Source organism: Urocitellus parryii, chromosome 10 (assembly GCF_045843805.1).
Source record: "Urocitellus parryii isolate mUroPar1 chromosome 10, mUroPar1.hap1, whole genome shotgun sequence".
In the NCBI taxonomy this organism is placed as follows: domain Eukaryota; kingdom Metazoa; phylum Chordata; class Mammalia; order Rodentia; family Sciuridae; genus Urocitellus; species Urocitellus parryii.
The window spans coordinates 37,301,355-37,329,278 of NC_135540.1; the positions used below are offsets into that span (position 1 = coordinate 37,301,355).

Sequence of the window (27,924 nt, forward strand, 5' to 3'; positions counted from 1 at the left end):
CTTTCCTGTTGTGTTATTGTTATGGACTGAACTGTGTTACCCAAATTCATGTTAAAGGTCTTCAATACTCCAGAATGAAACTATGATTGGGAATTTTAAAACAGGCAATGAAGGTTAAGTGAAGTCATCAGAGTAAGCCCCTGATGTAGTAAGACTGACAGATATCCTTTTAAGAAGAAGAAACATCAGGAAACCGAGCACATAGAGGAAAGGCATGTGAGGCTATAGTGCAAAGGTGGCCCACTGGCAGGAAAAATGGTGGAATGAGATGGACATCATTATCCTAGGTACATGTATGACTACACATATGGTAGAACTCTACATCATGTTCAACCAGAGAAATGAAAAGTTGTGCTCCATTTGTGTACAATGAATTGAAATGCATTCTGCTGTCATATGCAAATAAATTTAAAAAAAATTTAAAAGAATATCAAAGAAGAAGGAGGAGGGGGGAGGTGGTAGCTGCCGCCGCCCACTGAAAGCCAAGGAGAGAGACCTTGCTAGAAACCCACCCTGTAGGCATCTTGATCTTGTACTTCCAGCTTCCAGAACTGTGAGAAAATATATTTCTGATGCTGAAGTCACCCAGTCTGTGGTATTTTGTTATTGGAGACCTAGAAACTGAAGCGATCACTCTTGGTTTGAGGTCCCCAAAGCTAACAATAAACATTGTGATTGGCCTACCTATTCTAAGCAGGTACATAGAATTTGTTAAGGTGAGACCAAAAACAGATCTGGTAAGCCATGGGCCATCATCTACCTCAAGGATATTTAAGCAGAAACTCAAGTTTAAAATCTGGAGTTAAAGATTAGAGAGTGGTGATTTAAAAGGAGAGTAGTTAGATAAAATGTTCCTTCTTCTTTTCCCCAGCCAAGTGAGGGGTATCAGAATACCACCTGGGAAGTGTGAAGATTCAAACTCCTGAAACAATCTGGGATAACTGAAGGAGGCTGAGGCAGAGAAGCTGGCTGACCAGGGGTGCCCTAGGGGGCAGCACAAAGAGGCAGGGCTCTGCCCTAGGACCAAACTGACCTCCATTTCAAGAACTTGGCAAAAATGTGCGTGTGTTTCTGGAGGACCAAACGGAACTTGGAAGGAAAGGAGAGAACATGGGTAACCTTCCAAGAGGACTACCTAAAGGTCACCACTGGAAGCCAGGAGCTGTGGAGTGGTGTGAAGGGGCCAGGCAAGGAAGCATTTCCAACACTAGAAGGTTGGGGAACTAAGATGTGCCTCCCTCCCTAGTGACTGGCTGGACGGCTCAATGGTCACTTTCACCTAAGGTATTAGTCAGCTTTCCATCACTATAATGAACTATCTGACACAGGCTCCTTATGGATTAAAGGGATGTTCATTCTGGCTCATAGTTTTAGAGTTCAAGTCCACAGTAGGGTGGCCCCGTCGGTTTGGGCCTTTGACAAGAGTAGCACATCATGGCAAGAGAATGCATCAAATCCAGGTATGGTGGTGCATGCCTATAATCCCAACAACTCAGGAGGCTGAGACAGGAGGATCACAGATACAAAGCCAGCCTCAGCAACAGCGAGGCACTAAGCAACTCAGTGAGACCCTAACTCTAAATAAAATACAAAACTAAGCAACTCAGTGAGACCCTAACTCTAAATAAAATACAAAATAGGGCTAGGGTCGCGGCTCAGTGGCAGAGCACCCATTTAGCATGTGTGAGGCACTGGGTCTGATCTTCAACACCACATAAAAATAAATAAATAAATAAAGGTATTGTGACCTTTTGTGAGTAAAAAATAAATAAATAATTTTTTTTTTTTTTTAAAGAAGGAGAGTACAGCATAGCAAGCACTCTTATTTTAAGCCAAGAAGCAGAGAAAGCTGGAGGAAGAGAGCAGAGTCCTACTGTCCCTTTCAAGGACATATTCCCAAGCAGGCCTTGCTTCTTCATTCATATATATACATATATATATTTTTTTTCATTATACTATCTTCTATTTGTTTGTTTTTATTTCTGCCTTTTCTCCTCCTCCTCCCTCCCCTTGGTTTAGCCTCACTTCTTAAGGGTCCACACAGCACCTCCCAATACCACTACCCTGGAGAACCAAACCTTTACATACGAACCTTTTGGGGTCACTCTTCAAAATCATAGCTCCTATTATTTGAAATGGTCCTCTAGGGGATGCAATGTTTCTGGCACCTTCCTATTCAGCTACCTGGCCTTCTCACTTATCCCAACCTTTGGTATGCTACACCCGAACTGTCATACCACTGCTTTAAAGGAATGTAAGTAGCATCCTTCTTAATCTGGCAACTAACACTCTCACAAGTACATTTTCCCCTTTCCACTCGAATGGGGCAAAAATAAGGAAATAAATGGCTTTTCAAAGGTAGATTATTTTTCTTATTGTATAGAGGAGGGAAAATATGGTAATGATTATGCCTATAATTGTTATACTTAGGGTAGTTCTTTTATTTAAGCATCACTTTGCAGTGCAATCAAAACCCCCTTTTTGCTCCACCAAACAAATGCAATTTTCTTAGAACTCACTTTTGCTTATGTGAAAAAACAAGTACATCAGTGAGCTTCCAATGTCCAAGGTCACTAGCAGTAATCCATTAATATTTTGTAAACAGATTTTGACATCTTATTCTCATTTCTTCTATGGCAGTTACTAGTCAGAAAAAAATTTCTTTGACCCCAAAGCATCAGGGCTTTTTGATATTATGTTACTGAACTATTCATTTGCTAACAGTCCAGAAATTCCACTGAATAATTGCATTTCATAATCAGTTTACATGTATGTCCAATAGAAGATGAGGGCTTGTCATCAAATAGCAAGATAGACATATGGAAAGACCACAAACATCCAAAAGCTTATTTTAATATTTGCAGTTTAAATATTTAAAGGCATAGCTTTTACTGAAACATAAAGTTGTTTTAACTCCTAAGAGAATGTCCTAACCCTTAAAGAGCTGGATGAACCGTGGGTGCAGCGCAGAAGGGATGACGCCCTCCGGCAGCTGGCGCAGGAAGAGCTTCAGCAAGCTGGCGGCTGCGCACACGTCGCCCAACTCCTGCAGCTCCACGCGCGCCCCGCTCTCGAACTGCTGCCGCAGTCGGTCCACCACCTTCACGTTCCCGTTCACTCTGAAAAGGCCTTCCTGGGTGAGTCCTGCAACAGCAAAGCGGGCCCAGGAAACAAGTGAGTTTCTCACAAACAAGTCCAAAATCGAAAGAACAGTAAAAACAGAAATAAATAAATCTTAGCATAGGATTCTCGGAATACTATAATTATCAACCAGGGGAAGATTTTCATGTTTTATAAAAAATGCTTTCGTAGGATAAAAAAGTTTCAAATCTACTGCACATCGAAAAGATCATGCATGATTGTTACAAGAACTGACCTCTAAAAATAAGGCCCTGCCATATAAGGAGAACAGAACATATTATACAAAGAAATTTAATTTATATCATGTTATCCAGTACATAACTGAAACGTACTTTGCATTCCCACAGCAGCTTTGTATTCATGAATATTTTTTAAAATGTCAAGCTAGAAACTCCTGAAAAACATGTGATTATTTTTGTAATAATTTAATAAGCAGTATTTCTTTAGTATTCACTAAATTTAAAATGTAAGGCTCTATGGGTCTATCAAGTGGTCTAAGACAGGATCCTTTCTTCAGTCAGTTGGTGAGGATATCAGGTCTGCCTCCCTTTCACCTTCTGCCCTGTGATGTTGATGCAGAAAGACTCTAGTCAGTTGGCAGCCTCCAGAACTGGAGCAGACCGAGTTTCTGTCCATTATAAATAACCCAGATATTCTGTTTTAATAGCACAAAATAGATAAAGAAAGTCTCCTTCATTTGCTAATACTGTACTCCTTCCTGCCTTCCTTTCTTTCCCTCCCTCTTTTCTTCCTTTCCCTTCCTTCCTTCCTTCCTTCCTTCAAGAGGTCTCAAAAAGATTGCCATAGTTTGATGTTGAATGAGCCCTAATGTCCTTTGTGTTCAAGGTTTGGTCACCAGATGGCAGTATTGGGAGGTGTTTGGACCTTTAGGGGCTGGGGTTTAGTGGGAGGTCCTTAGGTCACAGGGGATATCACCTCCAAAGGGATGATGGGACCCCAGTGATAAGGTGAGTCATTTACCCTGCTACCTTCCCCTGCCATGTTGTGCTACTTCATCAGCGGCCCAAAGCCACGGGGCTGCTTGATCTTAGACTAGAAACCCTAAAACCATGAGCCCCCAAACCCTTTCACTCTCTCTCTTTGTTTTGTCAATACCAAGGATTGAATGTGGGGGCACTGAACCACTGAGCCACACCTCCAGCCCTTTTTTACTTTTTACTTTGAGACAGCGTCTTGCTAAGTTGCTGAGGCTGTCTTTGAACTTGTGATCCTTCTGCCTCAGCCTCCCAAGCCACTGGAATTACAGGCATGTACCACCACACCAGCAAACTCCTTTTTCTCTTTATATTTGCCTCAGTTACAGAAGGCTGACTAATACAAGGATTCAGGAACAAAAGTTTGATCTGTCCCATGACAAATAAGAAAAATATGAATCAAGCCACAGAGACAGGAAGGCATAAAGAAATTCAGAGAGATGAAAATGTGGGGGAACTTAGATCAAATAATGATGGGGCAATAAAACAGAATAGGATAGCACTTAAGAGTGTCAAGTCAAAGAGTGACAATCTGATCACTGGAGCATTAAGTAGGGGAAAAGACACCATAAAATCAGGGTTTAAGGATGATTTTGCTGGCGACCAAGCAGAGAATAGTGAGACAGAGAGCTGGCCTTGGGAGGACTACTGCCTTCTGCTGCAAGGCAATAAAACAGACTGTGGGGGAAACAGAAGTGGAGGAGAGATTAAATGTGCTTTGGTAACTTGGTACAAAGGAATTAACGGGGACAGGGAGAACTGAAAGGTAACTCCATGGTTTGAAAACCAGAGATTCCAGGGAAAGGGCTGTAAATGACAAGGTGGGAGCAAGGAAATAAGGACTTCCAGTTCAGTGTAGGCAAGTACATCACAGTGGCAGAGGATTAAGGGTATCAGAAACAATTGTTTTTAGAAAGAGCAGGCCAAGGACATTACTCAACCACCTTCTAGAGTCTGAAGCCCATTTAGCAAAGACAGAAGCATTGAAGGCCATGAGCAGTATCCTTTACATCATTCCTCCTTTCTTTCTTTTACTTTCTAATCACACTGCTCTTTTTTTTAAAGCAAAAGAGCATACATTAAAGCATAAATTTTAATTTCTAATTTTATAAAAAACTTTTGAACCCTTTAATTCAACAAATATTTAATGAGCACCTGGTACCATGTTAAGTACTGAAATAGGAAAGACATTCAGTCACTGCCATGACATTTATGGAGTTTGCAGTGCTTAACATGTAATATATCTATATCTCTGTCTGTCTGTCTGTCTACCTAAATCTTGGCTGTGAAGAATAGCAAGATCAACAACTGACATGAATTTTAGCTTCAATTCTGACGAAACTATGAAACCAGGAATGATATTAAAAACATTTGGATCTAAGATGGCTGAATGAAGGTGCCCCGCACACAACTGCACAGAGGAAAAAAACCAGGGCAACAGAGGAAAGCGGTATTTCTAGGAAAGTGACTGAAGGAGAACTCTGGGAATCAGCAAGGAAGTGAAGGGATCCCTAAATGGCATGCAGAGTTGGAAAGGCAACCAAGACAAATGAACAAATCCCAGTCCATGTTAGGGGGCTTGGGACACAGACTCCAGACTGTCAAGAAAAGATGAGCAAGAAGGTGCCAGCAATTCTGATCACAGCAGCAGACCAGCAGCTCTAACTGCAGGAGAATTCCATGGTTTTCAAAGGCTTTAAATCCAGTTTGGAGAGCTGACTGGCTTAAGAGCAATTGCTATGTTCCACAGAAGGAACTCATTTGGGGCCTCTCCCAATCCCCAGAACCCAAGCTGCTAGGGCAGACACTGCTAGATGCCATCTTGCCTTAGGGGCTGGTTATTACAAAAGCCCTGGGTCTCTAAACACCTCAAAGGGTAGGAAGTCAGTCCCCTTGGCATTCTGCAGTTGCAGGGACACTGGCTGCTATAGCCACAAGCCCAAGTCCTGCCCGCATTTGCCCCACAGAAACTAGGAAAGGGGCCACAAGTGTCTTGGGACTGGGCTACCTGGTGCAAAGCCCTGGCTTCACCTATTCTGTGTATCAGGAGCTGAGAAAGGTCCAAGAAGCATCCTGCAGCTCCAGAAACATGGCTACCAGTAGTCCCATGTCTGGGCACCACTCCACTCACCTCATGGGAACATGCAGAGTCTACATCCCAGCTAATGGCCTTAGGATTACAGCTATAGCTGGCAAAAAGCCCTGGCATCTTGTACTTGTCCCTTGGGATCAAGGTACCATAAAGGTCCCACAACTCCATAAATGTGGCTAATAGTATTACAAAACCCAGCATCAACCTTAATCACCTCATGAGACTTAGAAAGTCCCCTTTGTGTCCCACAACCTAGAGCTAATGGTTACCAGTGCCAGAGACTCCAGCATTATCTGTGTTCATCCTAGGGGACAAGGGGAAGGTTCTATTCCATTCCTGTGGCTCCAGAACTCTGGCTGTGGAGTCATAGGTCCGGGGATCTCCTTCCCCAAGATCCTAGGTAAGGTCTCCTTCATATCCTGTGGCTCAAGAACCATAAATGCTGGTGCTCAAACATTAATGTCATTTGTGCTTTTCCAAGGGGCCTGAAGACAATCTTCTCCACATCCTATACCATGGAGACCATGGTACTTGTCACCATAAGCCCTGGAGACATCAGGGCTTGACTTTGTGGAGCCTGAAGACACACACATTTGGAAGCCTATGTCTACTGCAAAGTCATAAGCCACTACAGTCTAGACTACTGAGACACTCATAAACACGACTAACATTAATCAAAAATGAAGTTATTATACAGAAACTACATTTTTGAGCTCACTTATAATCAAAGCCAAAGTACCTACCCAACTGTCCACTTACAGCCCATCCAAATCAAAAACTGTTTCCTGTGAAAACTATTCCATGAAACTGAGGGAGGCAACTACAAATCCATCAGCCGATTAATCCATTTACAAGGTTAGAGCCTTTATGGTCTAATCACTTTCCCAAAGTCCCACTCCTGAATGTTGCTGCAATGATGACCAAGCCTTCAGCACGGGAGCTCTTGGGGAACATTCCAGATCCAAACCATAACACAGACTGTCATACCAGATGCTCAGACACTGATGTAGAGACACAAGAAACATAAAATAAATGTTCAAGGGAAAACAATAATTCTCCATCAATAAGTCCCAATTTGAAGAAAATCTGTAAAATGCCTGAAAAGAAATAAAAAATAATGATCCTAAGAAAACACAGTGAGACATAAAAGTGTACAGATAGACAATATAAAGAAACTGGAAAAACAATTCAGGATATAAAGGAGAAATTCACCAAAGAGACAGAAATCATAAAAAGAAAGGAACAATAAGAAATCTTGGTATTAAAGATGTCAGTGAAATAAAAAAAAAGAAAAACCACAACAGACAAATAAGCAGCAGAATTTTTGAACCTGACAACAGTTCTTCTGAATTAACTCAGTGAAACAAAAGAAAGAAAGATCAAAAGAAACGAACAAAGTCCATGAATCTTATGGAATATTCTAAGCAAACAAATATTTGCATTACAAGAATTCCAAAGGTGAAAAAAATGAGAAAAAGCACCCAACACCTATTTAACAAACTTATAGCTAAAAAACTTCCTGAATTTTCAAAGAGATATGGCTATCCAGATAGAAGAAGCTCAAAAGATCCTAACTAAATTCAACCCAGACAAACCTTCGCCAAAACAAACGATCATAAGAAAGTATTGTGAACAATTATATGGTCACATACTGTAGTACAGTCAGAATGTCAAATATTGAAAACAAAGACAGAATCTTAAAAAACAGCAAGGGAAAGCATCAAGTCACATATAAGGAAATATCCAACAGATTTCAAAGTAGAAATTGTAAAGGACAGAAGAGAATGGAAAGACAAACTGCCAACCTATATCTAGGAAAACCATGCTTCAGAAATTAAGAAGAAATAAAGTCTTTTCGTGAAATTAAGGGAATTCATCATCACCAGACCAACTCTACAAGAAATACTTAAGGGAGTCCTATACTTGAAATAACAACAACAACAACAACAACAAAATGATAAGATTTAACAAAAGCACTTGAATGTACAAACCCCACCAGAATAGATAAAAAAATTAAAACCACATCTTAGCATAACTGAAAAACTACCAAATCACCAAAATAAATTATAAGAGAGATTGAAAGTTACAAAAGCATACAAAACAAACAAACAACAACTACAACAACAACAACAACAACAAAAAGCAGAAAACAATTAAATGACAGGAACAAGTTCATATCTATCTATAATAACCTTGAATGTAAATAGATTAAATTCACCAATATAAAGTCATAGACTGGCCAAATGGATTAAAAAAATAAAAGACTCAAGTACATGCTGCTTATAAGAAACTCACTTCACTGGTAAAAATATACATAGACTGAAGGTGACAGGTTGAAAATTGCACAATAAAACATGCAATTACAAGTCAAAAGCAAGCAAGAGTACTTAAGCTCATATCAGACTGAACAGACTTTAAATTGAAAACTATTAAGAGATAGAGAAGGTCATTATATATGGATAAAAGAATCAATTCAGCAAGAAGATAAACAATTATAAATATATACATCCTCAACATGAGACCCAATATAAAGCAATATTATTAGATCTAAAGGAAGAGATGGACTCCAATACAATAATATTAGAGATTTAATCAACAGACTTTCCACATTGGATAGATCATCTAAACAGAAAAACAGAGAAACATCTGAGTTGAACCATAACTATGGAGCAAAAGGACCTAAGAGACATGTACAGAACACTTCATTCAACAACAGGAGAATACATTATCTTTTCATCAGCACATGGGTATAGCACAAATAGTACTAAGAGGAAAGTTTATAGAAATAAATGCAGACATTAAGAAAAAGTCAAATATTTAAGACAAAGACAGAATCCTAAAAAATAGCAAGGGAAAAGCATCAAGTCACATATAAGGAAATACCCAGGAAGATCACAAGCAATCTAACAATGCACCTTAAAGTATTAGAAAAGCAAGAAGAAACCAACCCAAAATTATTAGCAGAAAAAAATAATAAAGCTCAGAGCATAAATAAGTAAAATTGAAACTTAAAAATTGCAAAGGATCAATGAAGCAGTTGATTTTTTGAAAGAATAAACAAATTTGACAGACATTTAGTTAGACTAACCAATAAAAAGAGAAAGAAGACCCAAATAAATAAACTAAAAGGAGACATTGCAACTGATACCACAGAAATACAAAGGATCATAAGAAAGTACTATGAACAATTATATGATCAGATACTATAAAACAAGAAGACATGGATGAATTCCTGAACATGTATAGCCCACCAAAACTGAATCAAGAAGAAACAGAAAATCCAGACAATAATGAACAATAAGAATGGACAACAATTTAAGTCTCCCATTAAAAAAAAAAATGTCCAGGACCAGATGACTTTACTGCTAAATTCTAAAAAACATTAAAGAAGAACTAATTCCAATTTCTTCTCTTAATGGAATGAATTCTGTCAAACTCTTTTTTGTTAGGCCAGCATTACCCTGATACTCAAATCAGACAAATACACAACAAAGAAAGAAAATTCTAGACCCCTATCTCTGATGAACAAAAATGCAAAAAATTCTCAATAAATTACTAGCAAACTGTTTTAACAGTGCAGCAAAGAGATTATACACTGTGATCAAGTGGAATTCATCTCAGGGATGCAAAAATAGTTCAAAACACAAAAATCAATAAATGTGATGCAATATAAGAGAATAAAGGACAAAAACCATTTGATAATTTCAATAGATACAGAAAAGCATTTGATAAGATTTCAACATCCTTTCAGGATAAAAACTCTCAACAAATTAGGTATAGAAGGAACATACCTCAACATGATTTTATATCCAGAATAACCTTAACTCTTCATTAAGAAGCTGTTAGAACTAAAGCAAATTCAGTAAAGTAGCAGGATACAAATCAATACCCAAAAACCAATAATGAACTTACTGAAAAATAAATTAAGAAATAGCTACAAAAATATTTACAATAGGGCTGGAGCCGTAGCTCAGTGGCAGAGTGCCTGCCTAGCATGTGTGAGGCACTGGGTTCAATTCTCAGAACCACATATAAATAAATAAATAAATTGAATACGGGTCTGATCAACAACTAAAAAATCTTGTTTAAAAATATTTACAATAATAAATTTAATTAAGGAAGCAAAAAGTCTCTACATGAAAATTATAACACTTGTGAAAATTATCGAGGACATGTAAAAAAAAGGGAAAGATAGCCCATGTTCATGAATTGAAATAATATTAAAATGATCATACTACCCAAAGCAATCTGCAGTTTCACTACAATTTCCATTAAAATACCAATGACTTTCTTCACAAAAATAGGAAAAAAATCAATCCTAAAATTCATATGAAACCATGAAAGGACCCCAAATAGACAGAGTATAGGCATCACAATACTTGATTTCAAAATACACTACAAAGTTGTAGTGACCAAAACAGCATGATAATGACATAAAAACAATAACATAGCCCAATGGAACAGAATAGAGAACCTAGACATTAATCCATGCTCATCTAGCCAAATGATTTTTGACAAAAGCACCAAAAACATACATACAGCAGTGAAAGACAATTTCTTCAATAAATGGTGCTGACAAAAGTGGATATTCATATGTATAAAAATAAATTAGATCCCTTCCTATCATTATATACAACAATAAACTCAAAATGGATCAAAGACTTAAATGTAAAATATGAAGCTTCAAGAAAACAAAAGGGTCACCAGGTGGGGTGGCACACACCTGTAATCCAAGTGGCTCAGGAGCTGAGGCAGGAGGATTGCAAGTTCAAAGACGAGCTAAGTAATTAAGAGAGGCCCTAAGCAACTTATCAAGACCCTGTATCAAAATGAAAAACTTAAAAAAGGGCTGGGGATGTGACTCAGTGGTAAAGTACCCCTGGGCCAATCCCTGGTACCAAAAGAGAAAAAAAACAAGGAAAGACTTTAAGACATTAAGACATTGGTATAGGCAATGATTTTTTGGATAAGACCCAAAGGCACAGGCAATGAGAATAAAAATAGAAAAATGGGATTATATCAAACTAAGAAGTTTCTGCACAGCAAAGGAAATAATGAACAGAGTTAGCAGCTATGGAATGAGAGAAAATATTTGCAAACTATTAATTTGACAAGGGATTAATACCCAGAATATATAAGGAACTCAAAAGGCTGAACATTGGGGGTGGGGGGAAGCAAATAATCCGATTAAAATTTGGTTAAAAATCTAAATAAGACATTTCCTAAAAGGAGACATAAAATGGCCATCAAGTGTATGAAAAAATATTCAATCTCACTAATCACCAAAAAATGCAAATTAAAACTTCAAGAACACATTCTCTCACCTGGTTAGAAGAGCTATCATAAAAAAAAAAGACAAAAAATAACAAACGCTGGGGAGGATGTGGAGAAAGGGAAATTCTTATACACTGCTGGTAGAAATGTAAATTAGTACAGCTTTATTTTGGAAAACAGTCTGGCGATTCCTTAAGAAACTGAAAACAGAACTACCATATAATCCAGCAGTTCCACTATGGGATATATAGCCAAAGAAGATGAAATCATACAACAAAAAGATACCTATCATCTTGTGTTTATTATAGCACTATTCAAAGAGCTAAAATACGGAGTCAACCTGGATGCCCGTCAGTGGATGCATGGGTAAAGAAAATGGGATATATGAATACAGAAGGGAATATTGAGCCATAAAAAGAACGAAATCCTGTAATTTGTAGCAATGTGGATGGAACATGTTAAATGAAATAAGTCGGGCACAATAGAAACCAGGGGAGTATGGGGGGGGGGTGAAGGAGGTGAGGGGGAATAGAAAGAAGCTAAACAAGAGGCACCAAAAACAGTCAGAAGGAATTAGTTCTGGTTTCTCTTAGCACAGTACAGTAACTATTGGTTAAAGCTATGGTAAATTTCAAAATGGCTAGAAGAGCACAAAATTCCCAGCACATGAAAATGATTCATGGAGATGGAAATACTACCCTGATTTATTACTAAACACTGTATATATATATATTAAATTACCAAAATATAACCTATAAAGATAGGCAGATATTGTATCTACTAATTTATTTAGACGGTGTGTGTGTGTGTGTGTGTGTGTGTGTGTGTGTGTGTTAGTCCCAGCTTCTTGGGAAGCTAAGTTAAGAGGACTGCTTGGGCCCACGACTTTGCTGTCAGCCTGGACAACATAGCAAGACAACCAGTGTGGCCTGAGCACCATCTAATCAGAAGACCTACTAATCAGTATATGTGGTAGGTGGACAGCTTCTAAAATAGTCTGCAGAGTCCCCATACCTCTGGGTAACACACCCAAATGTAAGCCCCTCCACCTGAGTATGGGCTGGATTTAGTATCCAGCTTCTAACAACAGAATACAGCAACTATGATATGTCATGTCACATCTGAGATTAGGTTATAAAAGGCTGCGGCAATACACCTTGCTTGTCCTCCCCCACCACTTGCTTGAGACCCTCCAGTCAACAGCCCACTGGTAACTGAATCTTGCCAACAACCTTGTGAATGAGTCTGGAAGGGAATCTTCCCCTGTTGGTTCCTGATATGACTATGGCCTTGACAAACACCATCCTCAGAGCCTCGTAAGGGACCTTGAGACAGAGGACACAGCTTACTTAACTCTGACTGTATTCTTGACCCACAGAAATTGTGAGATAACATTATTGTTTTAATCTATGCTTTGAGGTAATTTGTTATGCAATGACATATAATAGGATATTCCATTCTTCTAGGTTCTGCAGAATATCAGGCACTATGAAAATATTTCAGCATAGTCATTCAAAGCCTCTAAGGTCTGTTTCCTCTATACTACAAAGGTGCACCTTTAGCTTCAGAAACATTCCAACACCAAGCAGCTAATACCCAATAAAGCGGTGTCCCATTCCAGTCAAAGTCCAATTGCTAGAAATCTATACTTGTGTCTTACTTTTCCCATATTCACTCAGCTCCTAAAGCCTAACTTTGCTTTCTGTTGTTTTGGCCCAGCAAATGACCTTTGGATCTGGTTTTGCATTTTTCTAGCTTTGACTTTAGGCTTTGTATTCCAACGAGGTTTTTTTTTTTTGTTGTTGTTGTTGTTGTTGTTGTTTTAAAAGAAACCTTCCTGCAAATAAAAATACTTCCAGAAATTCCAAAATAACTACCCAGCTCCAAGGACTGTCTGTGGTCTTCAAGGCTCCTGATCCCACCAGACCATTCTGGCAGAGATAAGTCCAAATGGAAGTTATTGCTGTTAGTGCTTCTGAGCCATATAATTTTTTTTCTGCCTCTATCCTGTTTCCACACATCACTCTATCCTCAGGAACATCTCCTGCCCCAAACAAATGATATTTAGTGATTTTCAAGCAAGGAAGTTTCCCTTGGACATTGACATATCCCATTCTGGGAAACAGAATCCAGAGAGTTTTCAAAAACCCCTATAGGGTATATAATAAATGCAATATTATATGAGGATTACCAGACTACATAATTTTTAGATTTTCCTATTTTATAATTTTAGGACTTTATGACTATAATGGAAATGTTTAGAAAAAGGAGATATTTAGATGGTTTTGTGAAATAGAGTCAGTCCCATATATTTCAGAGGTCCTGTTATATTTTACTTTAGAGGATTTTACACAACTGAAACATTTATAATGGTATGAATATATCATTAGAAACTACTCCAGAAAATAGAATTTGCCTAATGGCACATTTTGGCCAGGAAATCATGACAATATGAAAGCTCATTCTGACACCTGGTGGTGACTGGAGAGTACTGCAGTATTTAAAACAGTATAACAATTTTTCCACACCAGAGAGGAAAACCATGCACACTGACTGCAACATTAGTTGTTTTAAAATAGTTTAAAGATGGTATTCCTTATAAATTACATGTGTTTTTAAAAAAAGTCCAAAGTCCATAGGCTGTAATAAAGGTGGCTTACGCCTGGAATCCCAGTAGCTTGGGAGGTTAAGGCAGGATGATAGGGAGTTCAAATCAGCCTCAGCAACGGTGGGGCACCAAGGAACTCAGTGAGACCCTGTCTCTAAATAAAATACAAAATAGGGTTGGAGATATGGCTCAGTAGTTGAGTGCTCCTAAGTTCAATCCCCAGTACCCCCCAAAATAAATAAAGTCCAAAATCTGTTTAATGGCTTTGACATAGGCTATAATAAACTCTTTCTGCTCTAAAATACCTTTGTAAGAATCTTCCCTCATGTCAACTTGTTAACTGTCCTCATTTACATGAAACAATAAATGACTAAAATATATACCTATGATTAAATTACATGACCTATATCACCCCTGTATACCTATACTTGAAGACTGCCTACCGTATTACAGGTAAACAATATATATTGTTGACTTGAAAACAGTCACAAAATAATTAAATAAAACAAACTGGAGTGTCTTACCCTCAAGCTCCATAGTACCCTTCAAACTTACACAGGCTCTCTAATTTGTTATTATGATAGTTTCAAATACAAGAAAGGGCTTCTGGTTGTCTCCATAGTAATTAACTATACAGTCTTTCAAAATGTAGGTGCCAGCTATAACCCAGCTTGACTAGTCAAGATTCCGAGTCAGTAAATACGGGTGTTGCCAATGCATGTGCATTTTGAAAGACACAACTAGTGATTCTACTTCATGTCCCTAATTAAGAATGACTGATTTAAGTTACTAAAACCTTAAGCTTACTTAAATGCAAACTAAAGCATATTCTATCATACTCTGTTAAAGTATAACTAAGAGTATAATAAGGAGGGATAAATGAATAGCAATCACTAATTCAAATTTTGCCAAAGTTCTCATACATTGATGGTATGAATGTGAACCAGGTTCGCCTCCCATCAGATTGATAACAAATGTACATATCCTTCAATCCAGTAGTCCACTTCTGGGAAATAAGTCTATTGATATATGCACTTGAAATGACACATGTTGAAGGTTAATCATGGAATCATTGTTTGTAAACAGCAAAAGACTCTAAATAAGTCAATGCCCATCGGTATGGGACTGTGTAAAAAAATGATATGTACATATAGTGAAACAATGTGCAGGGGAAAAGAATTAAAAATGAGTAAAGCTCTTTATGCGATGTTAAATAATCTCCAAAATAAACTGCTAAATGATTTTTTTAAATGTGTGAGTGCGTTGGGTGTGGTGGTGCACACCTGTAATCCTAGCAGTTCAGGAAGCTAAGGCAGGAGGGTCACAAGTTCAGCCTCAGCAACATAGCAAGGCCCTTAGTCAACTTAGTGAGAACCTGTCTCAAAATAAAAAATAAGAAAGGGCTGGGGATGTGGTTCAGTGATTAAAATGCACCCCTGGTTCAATCCCCGGTACCAAAAAAAAAGTAAATAAATAAAAAGCTATATGTGTGTCAAAGGTAAAATGCTTAAATATGCATGAAATATCATTTTAAGAAGTTCCCAGAAGCTAATGTAGTAACATTATTATGAGAAGAGGAAATGAAGGTCAGGACAGGATCTGAAGGGTCTTTTTACAATATACTCTATATTTTGAATCACCTGAGTTTAATGACTATGCAAAATCATGCATATAGTCGTCCCTTGGTATTCATGGGATATTGGTTTCAGGACCCCTATGGATATCAAAACTATAGATGCATGGGTGTCTTATATAAAATGGTGTAGTATTTACATATAACCTACGCACATGATTCTGTATATTTTAAATCATCTCTAGATTACTTATAATACCTAATATGATGTAAATGAAGTGTAATTAGCTGTTATACTGTATTGATTGGGGAACAATTACAAGAAAAAATTTTGTACATGTCCAGTAGAGACACAATTTTATTTTCACATATTTTTAATCCGAGGTTTTTAAAAATAAAAAAAATGAAAAATAATTTTAAATGATACATTCAATCAATGTGAAAAGAACATTGATTATGCAAAAATCAAAATATTATTTTAGGGTTGGGGATGTTACTTTGTGGTACTGTGCTTGCTTAGCACACAGGAAGTCCTGGGTTTGATTCACAGCACCTAAAACAATTTTTAGTTAGTCACATTTGGGCATCCAAATGAATAGTGGACAACCCCATAAGGGATTAAATGAATTATCCAGAGTTTCATTTGTATCAGAATCAGTGGGATGCAACTTCACTCAACACTGAGTATGCAAATGAGTCCCATCAAAGCTGTCCTAACACTTGGCTTCAAGATTTTGTAGGTCAAATTCTCATATCCTTGCAGAAAGCATTCGAATAAGTCTGCAGTTGTTTTCTGAGAATCTGGCCCTTCTGAAGCTTATTCTTCTTCAAAAATAAGGAGATAACTTCTACAAGGTAATAACAAGTCTAGTTCTGTTATTACCTTGTAGAAGTTACCTCCTTATTTTTTCAGAACTAAACATCATTTTGTCGTCTATATACCTGGTAACCAGAGCAGATGGCTATTTTTTCAATGAACATATGTTCCTATGTAGTCCCTGTGAGAAGTTGGTACTTATGCCTGGGGAGTGCTTTTCACCCACTTCCAACAGAAGGACTCTTTATCAGCAGGGGGAATGAACTTCCATCACTGGAAGCTAGGAGGCCTGAAGAAAACTGTATAAGGTCGCCAATTACTTTGAAGCCTCAAGCTTTACATTTTAAAATCCCCACAAATTTTATATTCTACTCCACAATGAATCTATGCTCGTTTCAGTACAGAGATGACAAAAATTCCCAACTCTTCCCTCAGCCTATTTCCTTCCTAAATCTGTTAAAGTTTACTGATGTTACTATGTGGTTTGGAGTTCTTACCTCACATAGTCTGAGTTCGAAAAGTACAAATATAGGGAATACGGAACCAATCTCTCAAAGTGTCTAGGTTTGAGGCTTGCTTTAAATAAAAATATCAAAAAATCTGTGGGCCATAGAGCTAGCAATAACTCAGAGATGAGCTGAGGGTCTAGCTCAGTGGGAGAGCTCTTGCCTAGCATGCCTGAGGCCCTGGGTTTTAACTTCAGCACCACCACCACCACCACCACCACCACAATAAAAAACCCTGAGAGATAAAAATTATCTTTTTACCATCCAATGTGCTAATGTTTTACATGCCTAATTTGGTCACTTCAAAAATAAATGACCCCCCCCCCAACAGTATTTGTTCTTTTTTTGGTATCTCTCCTGAGTACACGAAGAGTCAAGATGTCTAATAAGTTCAGATGGACCACTGTGGATAGAGACTCCAAAAGTGCTTGATTACCTTAAAAATTATTGCCTATCAGCTGGAATTTAATAAATCAAGAGAACTATTAGTGTTAGAAATTACTTTAAGTGTTTTTTAATTACTTAAAACTAGGAAACATCTCAAACTAAAAACCCCAATAGTTGAAGTGATTGCTCTGTGGTTAACTGAATCAGTATTGTCAAAATCATGTTAAGGAATAATGCCCCCGCCCCCACTTGTGTGGGGGAGGTACTAGTGATTCAACCCACATGGTAAGCAAGCACTGAGCCACTGAGCTACAGCCCTAGTCTGGTAACATCCACTCCCCCCCACCCCCTTGTACGGAAGTTGAACCCAGGGGTGCTTAGCCACTGAGCAACATCCCCAGCACCACCACCTCCCCCCTTTTAAAAAATATTTTATTTAGAGACAGGGTCTCTAGGTTGCTTAGGACTTCACTATGTGGCTGAGGCTGGCTTTGAACTTGCGATTCTCCAGCCTCAGCCTCCCAAGCAGCTCAGTTCCATCACTGCAAAAAAAAAGATGATTACAGGCTGGAATTACTGGCGTGCACCACCTCGCCCAGCTGGTAACGTCCAAGTATTCTGTAAAGTAATTTGCTACCCTAATGAAAAAGTGTTTCAAAGGACATTCCGATCATTGATTATTAAATAGTTCATACAGAAACACCACCTTAAAGCAAGGAACAGCAGACAACCAGAACTAGTGCATGATTCGACTCACCGTGCAGCGTCAAATACTCCACGAGGCTCCACACTACAGTGGGAACGCCATTCTCCATGAGCCCCTGCCGCTGGAGCTCCTGGAGACTGACTCCAAATAACTTCTTACAGGTAGGATTCTTCTCTTCACTCAGTGGCACTGCCACTATCTTTTTCATATCTTCTTTCAGCCGAACTGCTGCTTTACTTTGCTTAAAAGAGCAAAAGAAAAAAGAGCAGTCAGACATAGTGACCACAGGAGGTTGCATGGTTACAACTGAAACATGGGATTAAAACACAAGTGTCTGGAGATGCGTAGTCGTGGTCTTCACTTAAATCAAAGTCTCCAGCATCTCTCCTATGTTGCTCAGTGTTACGAATTGGAGCACACTGATCTAATGGTTAAAAGGAATGAAAAATAATGAAACACCCAAAACCACAACTTAAGCGTAGCTAAGAGAGGAAGCAATACATGGCAGTATCCAAGATATATTCCTATAGTAACCACAGGGTGTGGCTCAGAAGTACCTGGTTAACAGGAGGATAAAACATTTGTAAGATCACTAACACCCCCGCCCCTGAAGATCCTGAGATAGTGAGATGTATCTAAAGATGAAAATTTATCTATATGTCCTTATAAAGTAGCTTTAAGTTCAAGTATAAAAATAAATTATAAATGTGAAATGGACATTTTACTTCTCTGATCTGATTAGATCTGTAATCATTATGTTCACTTAGTAATTTTTCATCTCATTAAATCAATTCATTTCTCATTGAGGTACAAAATACCAGAGCTTCAAAACAGCAATATTTTAGGGTGGCACAATTTATAATTATTTTTGATATTTATTTTTTAGTTCTCGGTGGACACAACATCTTTGTTTGTATGTGGTGCTGAGGATCGAACCCGGGCCGTGCACATGCCAGGTGAGAGCGCTACCGCTTGAGCCACATCCCCAGCCCCACAATTTATAATTTTTTGACAAACTTTATATTACAAGTTAAAAAATGCAACTTATATTCAACTGTGCAAAGTTATTACCCCGATGAAAAAAAAATCCATACAAGTTTGTCTCTTCCTTTAAAAGAAATTACATCTCAAGGAAGAGGAATATTTTGGGGGCATGCTATGCTTTAAAATGTTATGTACATATAAGTATATCCAAGTTCTGAAGAAGCAGATGGCAAAATGAGAACAATGTCATTTGGGGACAGAGATAGAAGAACTGGGGAAAACTAGCTTTCAGAGAATAAATATAGCCACTAACCAAAATATAAACATTATTGAAGGACTATAGGTTATAAGAGGTAGAAACTATCTATAGAGCTGAAGAAAGAATAGAAAGTTAAGTAATTTGGTAAAAGTCCAGTAAAGGTTTCACATTATTCTAGATCCATGTTTCTTAAGTTTGTATTAATGTTATACTATACTTTGTGTATAATTATAGTAACAATATAAATGCCACATGTGACACAGGATAATTAATCACAAGTTATTTCTATAATTTGTATTTGAGTAGGATCCTTGAAATTTCAATTTGATTTTGAATTTTAAAATCTACAGAATCAGACCAATTTTCATTGACATCTTAGTATCTTTTAATAGGTCCCTTTTGAAAACTGAATCTCCCTAGTAAAATTTCAGCAGGAATGAATTTACCATATAGAATTAGTATCAGTTAATATTATAGATATGCCATAGTTTTAGCTATGATAGAGTAGTATTGGCAAGAACCACCGATATCCACTAGGAAATGATAATCTTATTAATTTGGCCAAATTTGTAATAGCTAATCATTTTTTTCTTGTAGTTTTATAAACATATCAATCTTTTTTAATTGAATACACAGGAAAGTTCAACCAGGTTTATCTCGTAAGAAAGCAGCCAAAAAAAAAAAAAATCAGTAATAATGAAACTTTGAAAACAGACTCAAGCATAGCATCAAAAACAGCTGCTGGGGCTGAGGGTGTACAGTGGTAGAGGGTGTAAGTGGCCTAGCAATGTGCAAGGCCCTCAGTTCCAATCCAAGAACTCCAAAAAGGAGGAGGGGGAAAAAACAAAGCAAAACTGAGCTGAGGTTAAATTACACAAATGCGGCCTCACTTTTACTCTGTCTTCTTACAGAGAAAATATCAGTGGTGAGAGCACGGACTGTGGGCGTCTACTGCCTGGGCTGCAGGAGTTTCAGTTTCCCTTCAGATACACGAGGTCCCTGCCTCGCCTTAACAGAAACTGAACCAAAAACCACAGCACTAAATGAGGTGTTTGGAAACTACCCTGTGTATACTTTGTTTGTATATAAATTCCCATTTATCATTTGAGTTTGAAGACAGGACTCAGTTGGGTGTGTATGTGCATGTGTGTATAAAAGCAACAGAGAAATGCCGTATATAAAAGACAGGACACCTTAGGATTCTACAGTTAGGTGATCCTTAGATGTCATTTAGTGCTGATGTTTTCACCTTGTGAAAAAAGAAGCCAAAATCCAAAAACTTGCGGTGAACTCAGTGACAAAGGGCTAGGTCTCAGGCCCAGAGCTTATACCAGTATTCTTTTTCATAATGAAGTTCCAGTGGCCTTGTTTATTTATGCCTTCATTTATTTTTGTTCAAAAAACATTTAAGATAAAGCTAACAAAATGCACATTCTAGGACAACAGCAAATATTTTGTTGTTTCAGGGCCACCTACTCCCCTTTTGTCTTTTGTTCTGATAACACACCTTGACTACATTTTGGGGAATAACAGCACCTTCACAGAAGAGCTTGGTGGGGTGACCCCTCAAAATGACCACCCTGCCTCTAGCAAGGACTGGCCTCTGAATCCCCACCAGGTGAACGGGCTTTTCTCCTGCAGGCCACTGAAGTGTGAGTGGCTTGTTGCACAGACTGAAAAATGATACCAAGACAGTTGATAACTCTTGCTGCCTGCATCACAGGGGCTGAGCTGGTCCTTTCCGCAGACCTGTCTGACACTTTTGCTGTCCTGCCACTTGGGGAGCTGCTCCATAACTTGCCAGTAGAGTGTCTTGGAGATTAAGTTAGCACATCACTAATTGATAAACATAATAATAATATCTGAGAAGATAAAAATCAGAGCAAAAAGAAAGTGGGAGTCTTAGAAATAAAAGAAAATCAGTGTGGTGAAGCTATCTTTCATGGATTGTTTACTATATATGACAGTCATAGCTCCAGATGCTTGGGGTGGCTTTACTCAATAAATCTTAGTAAAGAAACATTAGGAAGAGAGATACTTTAGTGATCCCCACTTCCCAGAAAGTACTCCAGAATGTGCTCCAGGTGACATCAACTATGTGGTACAGTCAGGAGTCACAGTCAGGCAAGCTGAGCTGAGGGGCACATTCTTGATGTTGCCTCCATATACGAAAGGGTGACAACCAAGGATGCATGTTGTGAAGACCAGTGTACTTCCTAGAAATAAACAGCAACATTCATGCTCTCATAGCAAAAAAAAAAAAAAAAAAAAAAAAAAAAAAAAAGATTTTTTTTTAAAATGTTTCATGTTTCTTAGTTTGTGTATCTATCCATTTGACATGGGTTGCCCACGCTAGCCTCAAATTCCTGGGCTCAAGTGATCTTCCCATTTCAGTCTCCCAAGCGGCTGGGATTACAGGTGTGTGCCACTGTGCTGGCTCTCTTGGTTTTCTTAACACAAAGTAAGATATGTATACAAGCAATATTGCTATTTCCAACATTAGAACCTGAATAGAGAAGGCTTTCATCAACACAGTAAATAGGACAAGTTTCAGAAGTCTTCAGTTTTTATAATAATTATCATCTCTTGAATGTTGATTTTGTTACAGATCTCTTTAAAATTAATGCCTCTAAGTTCTCAAAATCACCTATTAGCAGGTACTCTTACTGTTATGGTTTGGATGTGAGGTGTCCCCCAAAAGCTCTCATGTGAGACAATGCAAGAAGGTTCAGAGGAGAAACGACTGGGTTGTAACGAGTCTTAATCCAATCATGCTTTAGTCTCTGCTTTGATTCATCCCTAACAGGGATGAACTGAGTGGTAACTGAAGTGGTGGGGTGTGGCTGGAGAAGGTGGGAATTGGGGCATGTCTTTGGGCATATATTTGTATCTGGCGAGTGGACATAATCTGCTTCCTGATCACCATGAAGGCTGCTTTCCTCTGCCACACTTTTCCACCATGATGCCCTGCTTCACCTTGGGCCCCAGGAATGGAGCTGGCCTTCTATGGACTAAGACCTATGAAACTGTGAGACCTCAAATAAACTTTTTCCTCCCCTGCAATTGTTCTAGTTGATTCCTTTAGTCACAGCAGCTAAAACACTTAGTATTTCCATTGTGATTTAAAAATAAAAACACTTAGGCACTAAGGAAAAGAAACTTTCTTGTTACATGGGCAGTAAGTTGTAGAGCTAGCGTGTAACCCCAGGTCCTTGGGCCCCTGGGCTTGAGCTCTTAACCATAATGCACTATGGAGTCCCAGGTTTTAATACAGAATTCAATTTTAGACTACTGAACTCCATGTCCTTGAATTCCTTGAGGCAATCCTCCATGAATTTAAATACCATGAATTTAAGGTACTAGGAAGGATAATCAGATTACACTGCTGGTTAAATTCAGAACTACAAGTCTCAAGACTCTTTGGGACAAGAACTAGAGCTAATCAATCTAACAAAGACCCTATAGAATAAAAAGCAACCACCATCTAATAAAAGAAGTGAAAGGAAAGCATAAGCTGAACCTGAGAAATCTTGTTCCAGAAATTTAGACTGGTTCAAGGACCAAGGGGTTACATTCAAACCCACAGAATGAACAACACAAAAAGTGACACTAATATAAAGTATGGAATCTAGTAAATAATAACTTATCAATATTGGTACATCACTTATATCAAATACCCCTCTCCATATAAGATGTTAATAATAGGAGAAACCGGGAAGCAGAGAGGAAGGGTTATGTGGAAACTATATGTTTTGCTCATTTTTCTGCAAACCTGAAACTGTTCAAAATAATAAAGGTCTACCAATTAAAACAGAATAGCCAACTGTCTTACTGGGATAACCGGGTAAATCTGGCATGTGCTGGATATTACAAGGAAGCATGTAAATGTCTTGGGTATAATAACATGATGTACTCCAGCTATAGCATTTCTTGTTCTTATGAGGTCCATGCTTGAAATAGGAGTACAGTGTTATGGTGTCTTCAAATACTTTAAACCTTTTAAACACCAAATGACTATGCATGCATTTACATGTACATACACAAGCATATACACAAAGACAGAATGAGCATAAAAAATAATAGAATACTAATTTTTAGATCTAAGTGGGCAGTAAACAATTTCTTCATCATACTAGCTTTTCAACTTTCATGAAAGTATGACGTTTTTCATTAATAAAATTTTGGAAAAAATAGATACCCTTCAAAGAGGTTTCTTGTTAACAAAGACTATTTTTTTTTTGACAGCCCATATAGGAAGGAAAGGAATATGTCTTTTCAAGTTGCATTTGAGAAATTAACAATAACAATTATGGAATTATTCTTGCACAGAGATATAGGCAATCATATTACCCTAGACAGGGATGGCATTCTGGAGAAACCACTAGATCTGAATTATGAAACCAGGTGTGAATCCTGGGTCAGCTACCATCTTGTATATTCTCACAGGGAATGTCAGCCCCTTTTGTCAAGTGTGCAGCTTTGGAGGGAAGAAAATGCAACAATAAAGCATGATGACCCATGCTCCCAGACTTGGTAGCTGAGGGAAGCTCAGGAATCACTGGGAAGACAAACACTGGAGCCAGATCCCTCTCACATTTACCCTGTTGACCTGAGAAGCATTTCTATCTACATCAAGACCATGTCCTCATCTGTTAGGCTGCAGTCATAACACCCTGCCCCCACCTTAAAGTGTCAGAAAAGTTTCAAGATAAGATATGCAAAACTACCTCATCTGCAAACAGAAGAGGTTCAAGCATGAAAATGTTGATTGAGAATTTCTTTTTGGTGATCAGTTCTTCAAAAGGGTACTGTGGCAGAATTTGCTCTTGCCTACTGATGGGTATTTTCCTCTTCTCTAATAACAAATGGCTGATTTTCTTTGGGAAGGTGGGGAGAGGGTGCTGTAAGCTGCACTCAGCTTCCCTTGCAGCACATCCTTACAGATACACGTAGCCAGATGTCTAAGTTTGGTCAATGAGCTGTAAATGGAAGTTGGTGGGGTCATGAAAAATTTCTTCAAAGGAGGCCTGCACGGTCTGTTCCCCATGTCCCTGCTTTCTGTTTACATCACAAACATAACACGCAATCGTCATGTTATGACTGTGCAGCAAACCGGAAGCTAGAAGATAAGCTCTAAGGACAGTAAAAAAGAACAAAGGAACCTTCAGCCTGATGGTGTTAGAGTCACATACCCACCCTGGAGCCTATTTGTGAGTTTGTTTCTTATGAGAGAGCATTCCAACAGTGCCTGTCAGAAAGTCACAACTGTTTACTCAAAGTAATGTTAAGTCAGAGAAATCAGAAGCTTTCTGTGAATCAGTTTTTTCTACTCTAGTTCATTATTTTTAAATTCAAAGTACTTCTTGGACATCTCACTAGTCACTCTTACACAAACTCTTCATAGCACTTATTATCTAAGTGCATGGCAGACCTCAGACACTGGTTTGTAAACTGGAATCCACGGTCCCTAAAAGTGCATACTTTAAGAAATCATATCCTCAGAGCTCTATGAACTAAAGAATTAAGATCCAATAATCCTTAAACATTCACCAAAAAAACCCTCAGTTTAATTAAAATTTTAAAAGAAATCATTTGTATTTATTTTTTCCTACTTAGCCCATTTATTTCTTTATCCAAATAAATATATATTTAAAAATAGCTTGGATCACCTCATATCTCATTTTTCAATTAAGTTCAATTAATTTCTACAACTAATACTTTAAAAGTCTATTAAGAGGAAAATTCCCTATATGCTTAATATGATTGATGTTCAAGAAACTAATAGCCAGGACAGGTGGCACACACCTCTAATTCCAGCAACTAGGGAGGCTGATACAGAAGGATCACAAGTTCAGGCCAGCCTCAGAAACTTTTAAGCTCCTCAGCATAAATAAATAAATAAATAAATAAATAATTTTAAAAAAAACAAACTTGAGATGTAGCTCAGTAGTACAGTGCCCTCAGGTTCAATTCCCAGTATCATAAACAACAACAAAAAAGAAATTAATAAAAATAATTCCAATAAAAACCTTGTGAATTTTATCACTGCTCTGAAATCAAATTAATGAGTATAAAGAAAAACAATAGAAGACAGAAAAGGTGTAAACCAGAATTAGTTTCTGCCAAGGGTAGAGATGAGGCAGGAAGCTTAAGGCAGACATCACACCAGAATTATGAAATCTGGAGAGGACCAGCAGTACATGATCTTCAAAAGTTCCTACATCTATTTATTACCTTAGAAACAGAATACACTTTGAGAGCAGAGTTTAACTGCCAAAATACCTACAAAGACCACAAGGTGGCAGATATCCAGAGACATGAGAAAAATAATCAGCTAACAGGGAGTGCAAGTTTATGAGGGAGACAGCTCTCCTGACCCAGGCTAGCTTCTGAGAGGTAGGGAGAGATGGGCACACAGTGGCCTGATATTCTAGAAAACAGTTCTTTCACAGCTGAACTGGGGGAATCCCTAAGCTTTGGGCCCTCATTGCTATACCCCACAGGAACTCTTGCTACTAAAACTCCATCTTGTTCAAAGATGAATAGGAAAAAAGCACCATGGCCAGCCTGTATTCAGAGACAGTACTCGATGAACTAAAAAATTAAATGCTTCACAATTTGCCTGCCATAACCCATCAGAAAAATGTTGTCAAGAAGCATATGAAAACTACAATCAACCACACAAAATTAACAAGTTCATAAAGATATGACACCAAAAGTATAGGTGACAACAAAAAGATAAACTGGGGTACGTTAAAATTAAAGAACATGCATCAAAAGGCACCATCAACAGTGGAAAGACAAAATACAAAATAGCAGAAAATATTTGTAAATCATGTTTCTCACAAAGGATTAAAATCCAGAATATGTGAAAAAGAAAAAAAAATACCTCCTACAATTCAACAACAGAAAACCAACCCACTTCAAAAATGGGAAGAGGTCTTGAATAGACATTCCTTCAAAGACATATATATGACTAAAAAGCACATGAAAAAATACTCAGCATCACCAGGTTTTAGAGCAATGCAAAGCACAATGAACACCACTCCATACCCATCAGGATGGCTATTATTAGAAAGAAAGAAAATAACAAATGTTGTTAGGATATGAAAAAACTGTCGTCCCTGCACATTGCTGGTGCTAATATAAAATGGTACGGATGCTGTAGAACACAGGTGATTCCTCAAAAATGAGAGAGAATTATATGTAATGTGGTAATTCCATTTGTGGGTACACACCCTAAAAGTAGAGACTTAAATGGATACTTATACCCCAATGTTTATAGCAGCATTGTTCATAACAGCCCCAAAGCAGAGACAACCCAAAAGTCCCATCAACAACTGAATGGATAAATGAATATGCTCTAGGCACAAAATGGAATATTATTTGGCCTTATAAAAAATAAAATTCTGATGTACACTACAGAATGGATGAACTTGAAAAACATTCTACAGGGTGAAATAAAGAAGACCCAGGGACAAAAATTTTATGATTCCATTTAACTGAGACATTTGGGTTGGGCAAATTCATAGAGGCAGAAAGTAGAACAATAGTTGCCAGGGGCTGGGGATAGAAACTTAGGAAGTTACTCTTTTTCAGTACAGAACTTATGATGGAGAAGATGAGACATTCTGGAAATGAAAAGTGGTTATGCTGCTTAACACTGTGAATATAGTTAATGCCACTGAGTTGTAGAAAAACTGTTAAAACAGTAAATTTTGTTATGAATATTTTACCATACAAACAAAAGTTAGTAAATAAATCACAATGATGGAAGACTACAAATGCAAAAATTTAAGAAAGAGATGAATGATCAGGAGCGGGAGATGTGAAATGGAGAATGGCAGAATTCAGGAGAGGAAAAAGAGGAAAAGACAGAAATATTTCAGAACTGAAGACTAAATTATAAAGAGCACAAAGAAGAACAGAAACATTGACAAAGTAAGAGCCAGAGAGGACAAATGAGAAATGTAGGTATAATTAAATATTTTTAAATATAAACAGGATTTGAAAGACTACAGAAGGCAGCTAAATGAGCTCATATATGTCACTAGAGTCCCCAAAGGCAACCAAACAATGGGATAGAATATTTAAAGATGGAACTCATAAAAGCTTCTTTTAAATAGAAGCAGTGCCTTCAATCTACATATTCAAAGGCAAACATAGACTCAGAACAGTCCACACAAAATACATTATAAGAAAATTATTTGACTAACAATGAAGAAAGGATCCTGGGCTGGGGCTGTAGCTCAGTGGTAGAGCACCTGCCTCACACGTGTGAAGCACTGGGTTTGATCCTCAGCACCACATAAAAAGAAAGAAAGAAAGAAATTGGGCCCATCTACAACTAAAAAAATATTTTTAAAAAAGAAAAAAGAAAGAATCCTTTGGGCAGTCATGCAAAATTGTATCATTATTAATAAGGAAAAAAAGAACAGCCTCAAACTCATAGGTAGCAATATTTAACACCAGAAGACAATAGAATAAGATTCAGAAGAACTTTAAGGAAAGTAAATATGAACCAGATTTAATAGCCAAGCTGAGCTGTCCTTCAATTATAAAAGCTACAATTTGGATATACA

The 27,924-nt window shown here is 37.8% G+C and overlaps 1 protein-coding gene across 1 annotated transcript in view; it reads right to left on the reverse strand.

Annotated features, from left to right (window-relative positions):
- The window catches only part of Fam13a (family with sequence similarity 13 member A), a 347,725-nt gene that overhangs the window by 302,990 nt on the left and 16,811 nt on the right, over nt 1-27,924 (reverse strand). The window contains exons 2-3 of the mRNA XM_026405192.2: nt 18,151-18,340; nt 2,935-3,144 (exon numbers count right to left, since the gene is read on the reverse strand). Coding sequence (XP_026260977.2) covers nt 2,935-3,144; nt 18,151-18,340 — 400 coding nt within the window. The remainder of the gene's footprint in view (nt 1-2,934; nt 3,145-18,150; nt 18,341-27,924) is intronic.